General features: G+C 33.3%; 1 protein-coding gene across 1 annotated transcript; it reads right to left on the minus strand.

The window, feature by feature from the left end:
- Window positions 1-1,042: 1,042 nt before the first annotated feature.
- Window positions 1,043-2,796, minus strand: LOC148617052 (leukocyte elastase inhibitor A-like). The gene has a single exon (XM_088584340.1). It carries the CDS (start codon window positions 2,718-2,720, stop codon window positions 1,290-1,292), a length of 1,431 nt encoding a protein of 476 aa, XP_088440466.1. The 5' UTR covers window positions 2,721-2,796; the 3' UTR covers window positions 1,043-1,289.
- Window positions 2,797-6,280: the final 3,484 nt, after the last annotated feature.

Consider the following 6,280-nt stretch of genomic DNA (forward strand, 5'->3'; position numbering starts at 1 on the left):
CGAAATGTTCACATGAAATTCGTGTTAATTTCATGTTAATTTCACATGAATTTAATGTGAAGCTCGACTTTAACATGAATTTCACGTGAAAAATATTTGCCTGTGTAGGCTTATACTTCCTTTGAAACTAAAGCGATTTGAATGGTTGTAATTATTCGGTGATTTGGTACAAAATGTAGTAATTTTTACAATTTTTTCAGATAATTACTCAAGTTTAAGAGGTTTTATTCTCCGAGAAAACGTTAACTGTTTTTCCTACTAATATTCAACATGATGCGTTCAATCAGTCTGTCTGGTGAACGAGTTATTCCCCGCTGCATTACATTAAGTATAAGTGTTTGTAAGAATCAGGCAAAATGGGAAAAATCAGAAACATGCATGTAAAAACCACTCAAGGATGCTTTCCCTATTTTGAAAAAAAAAAAACATTATATGATCTATGCATCATTGGATTTGCTCAGAAATTGCTCCATTGTTTTTGACAGAGTTATCTGCCCTTGAAATGTTCATTTTCAGTGGCTTTCAATTGTTCAGCATGATGTGGAAAACTTTGACTGTTTTGCTTTATTCTGATGGTGCACATAGTCAAATTACACTATCAAAATGATGGGCTTTTTATACCATGTCTTTTTTTTTCTTTTTTTTTCCTTTTTTTGCTACGGAGTTCTACATTAAATTCAATATACCAGTTTTCTCAATATTTAAGATTTGAGGGATGTCTGAGTTTCTCTGTAGTCTCAGCAGCTGTATTGCCTTTGTTCAAGCTTTGTATCATTGTAGGGGATTTTTTTTAACTGTCAATTAATTAAGAGTCTAATAGATCCATCTAAATATTGCTGGGGGGGTCACTAAGACGTGAATTCATTTTGTTTTATTATGGTATTATGGTTGTGCAAAGTGGAGAGTTCCGTTTTTTCAAAAGGACGAACATGTTATCCGCGAACACCAAGGAAGATATCAAGTATATCCCGAAGTCTAATTATTTTATAAAATATTTTAGATATCATCAAAACTCCCCACGCGATGAAAAATGTAAAACTAGTAAAGAAAAGTATGCTTTTTAATAATAATATACATACAATGAAATTGTGCAATTATTTCTAAATGTTTCAAAACTCTTTCTGTCCTTGTAAAACACGTGGAAAATGAGGTAGGAATACTTTAATTCAAACAAGCTTAATCACGAAAACGTTTTCCCCTATGGTCATACCAATAAGCAGCAAGCTAAACATAACTTCGATAATTACAGTAAGAGACGGAACGAACGTATGCAGCTGCATGGGGCTTGACTAACTCCCAGAAGAATTTACCGGTTTGCTGTGTGCTGCCGGTGCGTAGCTTGATGCACCAGCATGACTGTACGCGCTAGCATAGGTCGAGCTATTGTTTTTTTCTGCTGAAATATTAGACGGTAAGGTATTAGAGATGTTATTAATAGATGCGGTAGAACTACCTGAACTTGAGGAATGTTCCATAGTAGTATTGTAGTTTACGATTCGTTCTTTTACCATAGCCTCATAACTTGTTATATTTCTTATGCTTGGTGACGCCTTTGACAGCGGGTTACCATAACGACCAATAAACAAAATTGTACCAGTGCTCTTTTCTCTGATGAGATAAATGAACGGACGGTCTGCGGTAAATTTGAAGACTGGGGGTAACGCTGACCTGAAGGAAATAACGAATGCGACCGCTGCCGCTGCTTCACTTCCCTCCTCGTTGACTTCGATGACACTTTCGTGTATGGCATCTGAGACAAACAAAAATCCATATTGTTGGTGCGGGCTCACCATGTGCTTAAAATTAGCTTTAGATGCATCAAAAATATCCTTTACACCTAGTTTGCACAAGAGAGTTTTTATATCGAAGTTACTTTTTATCTTGAATTTTGGGAGTGTAACTTCCGTTTCTACTGTCATCATGCCTTTGTAAAGTTTATTAAATGTAGATTGAGTTAGATTCCTTTCCAAAGCTGGTAGCCCTTCTTTGTCATCAGGAAGTATAACAACCATCGAAAAGTTACCTCCCTTGTAGGGTAACTCAAGTAACTTGCAGTTAAGGTCGTCACTTTTCCCAAATCTAAATTTAGATTTTTGATACATCATTTGGGTCTTTACAGTAGAGTTTTTGTTAATCCAAAAATCCATTTCTTTAGTTTTATTCGGATTAAATTTCGATTCCCACTGTCCTTTAAAGTAAATGACATTTAACAAAACCATGAATGTTAAGTCGTTTAAAACTCCATCTGGAATTATATTCTTTATCTTCCTGCCAGTACGATGCTCGATCCATCTATTTATCACCTTACGAGTGTGAGGCTCATCCCCGAAATCCATCAGTCCAACATGGAATCCAAAATCCCTTCGAGCCTCTCTTCTGAATTTATACTTGATACGCTCCACTTGCCACATTCCGAGAAACAACTGATTGGCTACAGCAAGATTCACTTCCGATTTATTTTTCGCTCTATACTGCAAGTTACTATACAAATCTTTGTACTGGTGAAAAATGTTCCCATCTGGAATTTTATCCTTGAACATGACTGTCTGTAACTGCTTTCGTGACTGTCCATCTGTACCCAGAATGAGTACCATAAGTGCCGCGGCGACACTGAACGGTGAGAGACAAACATTTTCAGTTTTTTCAATTTGGTTGTAAAATGACAAAGAGAAATCAGACAAAGTTACGTTAAAAGTGATGTTTCCTGCTAAAGAATTCATTTTTTTTTCCGTACTTCCAGTTCAAAATTTTCAGAAACAATGGCACTTCATTAAAAATCGCAATAAATTGGTTCAAAACAATTCTTTTAAGTACAGAAATACATGATATGATTGCTTTCTTCAAGGAGCTTAATACAGATTTTCTTGTAAATACTTCGACAATTCATCTTAATCTAAGACTTTACGTAAATAAACACTTGTCAATCATATGTTAAAAATGTTGCATTGTTTCTATTGACTATGAATAAGAAATGTACTTCGTGTGACACACCTGAATCGAGATATTACCTAAACGAAGCACTAACAACATTTATGAAGTACAACATGTGGCTTTGAAGCAGGTTGATTTGGTACATAAGAGTTCATTGATTCAGACAGTCTTATAAAGAAATGATCATGTCACACATTTAAGAAATTACGGATTAGGAGTGAGAGCTTTGATCAAGAGGATCATACAAGAGCAAACTCTGAATAATAAAAATTATGATTGTTGCATGATGCAAAATCTGTGTCACTTGCATATCTAGTTAAAAATGCTAAGAAAAACAACGCACAGTAACATAACGTGTATAAAAAATAAACACGTGACAATTGTACACAAAAAAACCTTTGTTTTTTGGTAGGTTGACCAATGTACTTGTGTCACAAAATCCTGGCTAGGGAGGATACTTTTACCCTTTCTGAGCACCTGGTGTCATTCCCGCGTGTGTGTGTGTGTGTGTTTACTGTCTCGTTTTCCATATCTGAAGTTTTTGTATGTAATTTTCTATCATTTCGAAGTATGCATGGTGTATGTAGGTCGTCTGTATTTCATGTTTCCACGGTTTGGCTATGTACCTTGCTCCTGATGTATCTGAATTTTCCTTCTTTTGTTTTTTGTTTGTTAGTGTATATACGTTTTGTTTTTCTTTCGTTTTGTTTTTATTTGAATCGCTTTGTTTGTTTTTGTATGAGTTTTTTATGTTGTTCCTTTGTTGGCAGTTGCAACGTTAAGGACTTCGTTTTAAAGACAGGTCGATACCAACTTAAGTCACAATCTTAGATAAAAATGTAAAAATATTGTCACAATCAAAAAAACTTACAGGCAATTAGAACCACATTGAATGTAAACGGTCAAATGTTTTTACTTCAAATGATATAAATAGCTTTGATCGTTTCTTCCGCAATCAATTTTTTTTATCAGAGAAAAAGTATTTACGTTGATTCTGCAGTAAGAAGTACCTTGCGGGATATAGTAATTAAACAAGGACAAATCTGCGTACAAATCATGAAACACATGTGTAACGCCAAAAAAAGACAACAGATGGAGACCAAATCTTTCGACATAAAAGAATTGAAAAAGTCGAAACAGAAAAAAGAAAATAACAAAACCCACAAGTTTAAACCTGGAAATGAAGATAATCAATTCAAAAAATAAACATTGTCCACAGTCAGGAGAAGTTGGTTGTGTCATCGTGTCGTTTTTGACTTTTTAGTTTATTTTGAAGAAGTGTCATCGTTCTTCTACCGTGGATTTTATTACTAAGAGGTGTGTTTACACTTAGTCTTGTTGAGGACCTTTTGGTGATCTCGGAAAGTATTTACTATTATTATACATGTTATACGATGATACATTTGTTGCGTTTCACCATATCTTTTCCTGTTTCAATTTTTTTTTCGCAATGCTAAATCTGTACACTATTTCGGATTTTGTATCGATCTTTGTAGCAGCTAGGATCTAACACTCTAAAAGGTTTGAAGTATTTGCAACTTAATCATTTTATTTCACTTAATATATACAGCGATTGCAATAACACATATTGTTCAAATGCTAATTAAGGTACACTCAACCCAAATAATTTAATCCGAAATATATTACTTCACGTATTATCAAACCTATATTGAACATGTAACATGTTGTATATACGTGGGCTGAATTAGGTAGAAGACTAAGTATTCTCCTGAAGAAATAGTAAATGAAATGAGCTAATAATGAATGACTGAGCAAAAAAAGAGGAAATAGAGGGAAGTAAACGAATGAAACATAATAAACCGATGGTTAAAAGTAGTTTGACTGAATATTGTTTTCTGATTCTTTTGTTACGCTTATTAATTGTATGCATGATTTTTGCATATGGTTTATATTTATATATATATTTTAATACAGCAATTTTTTTACGCTGCGGCAGTCACTAAATACAGTTATTTACTGTAAACATTCATATAGATAATATTTGCGGTGCAATGAAATGCAAACTGTAGTCCACTTTAAGTTTTCCTCTTCCGCTCTCGAGCAAAAAGTTGAAAATTGAAATAAATTGGATCTCATAATACAAACCACTTTTTCATGGTAACTAAGTTAACACAAAGCTACGGAGCCCCTGATAGGGAAATACATGCGAAGAAACTAATATCTTATTGTGCGCATAAAATAGATACTGTGCGTTCAAAATTCCATCGTTCATTATTATCAGTAGTGGCCATTGGTTAAAAAATGTATTTGCTTATTTTTTCACGTTATATCGGCATTTCTAGCAGCGAAGTGTAATTCCTTTTGCAATTGACAAAGGTAGAAGAATTGAAGAAAAGTACCAAAAGGAGAGACCAAAATACAAGCAAGGATTCAAAGAAGTTCTGAGTGTTGGAAAAAAAACTTACACACACCATATGTTGAGAGAGAAAAAAAAATATTGATTTGGTGCAAATACGAGCAAATAATAATCTGGAACTCTTCATTTCTTGAATGGCACTTTTGAAAATCTCTAGATCTGCGATTGTAGTCGGATTTACAATTATAGTTACCTCCCTTTCATTTACAGGTTGAACCAGGCATCAAATTCAAATTATAATATTGATTTTGATACTAAACAGGACCAAACAAATCAGTATTGTCAGTACTCTAATAAAATGTAAAAAAAACAATTAACAAGTGCTAAATTACAAAACGTCAGTCAATATAATATACTATATTTTATTTTATGGACATCAATTTACTTATAACGTATACACCTGTTTCAATGTATGTCAAAGGAACGAAGTAATAAACAAAATACGTATTCATTTTTTGGGAAAATTAACAGGTTCTTTTGCTTGTCATAGCAATATAGGAATGATTCATATAAATTCTATGCTGATATGTGTAAGAAAACGCTCTTAAATTATAAAGAAATACTGTAAAATCAGTACAAAAAGGATGTTTCAGAATTCTTAATAGTTTTTCATATTGTAATTTGCACATATTTGGAAATGACGTCTTGTCATTTAAGACTGTAATTTAGTCTCCAAACACCATTTATATCATATAAAATATATGTAAATCGCTTTAGGGTGTAAATTCTGCTGCAGTTTGTCAATGGGTCATGATGTACCTATAAATTTACGAAATTAAAATTGTAGTATTTTAACAATAAATTACTGTTGGATAGTTTTACCGACAACTCCTTTATGACAAAGGACATAAGTTAGCTTTCTGAAATTCTGCGGCAGTTTTACAACGTCAATGTTATAGAAGTCTTGGTTGTGGTAGAACATCGGGATTCAAAAATGACATTAGCTATTTAGTATTAATTTCCGTAAGGAGC

The sequence above is a fragment of the Perna viridis genome, chromosome 5 (genome assembly GCF_037379345.1).
Source record: "Perna viridis isolate PV_CMFRI_1.1 ecotype Kerala chromosome 5, ASM3737934v1, whole genome shotgun sequence".
NCBI classification, from domain to species: domain Eukaryota; kingdom Metazoa; phylum Mollusca; class Bivalvia; order Mytilida; family Mytilidae; genus Perna; species Perna viridis.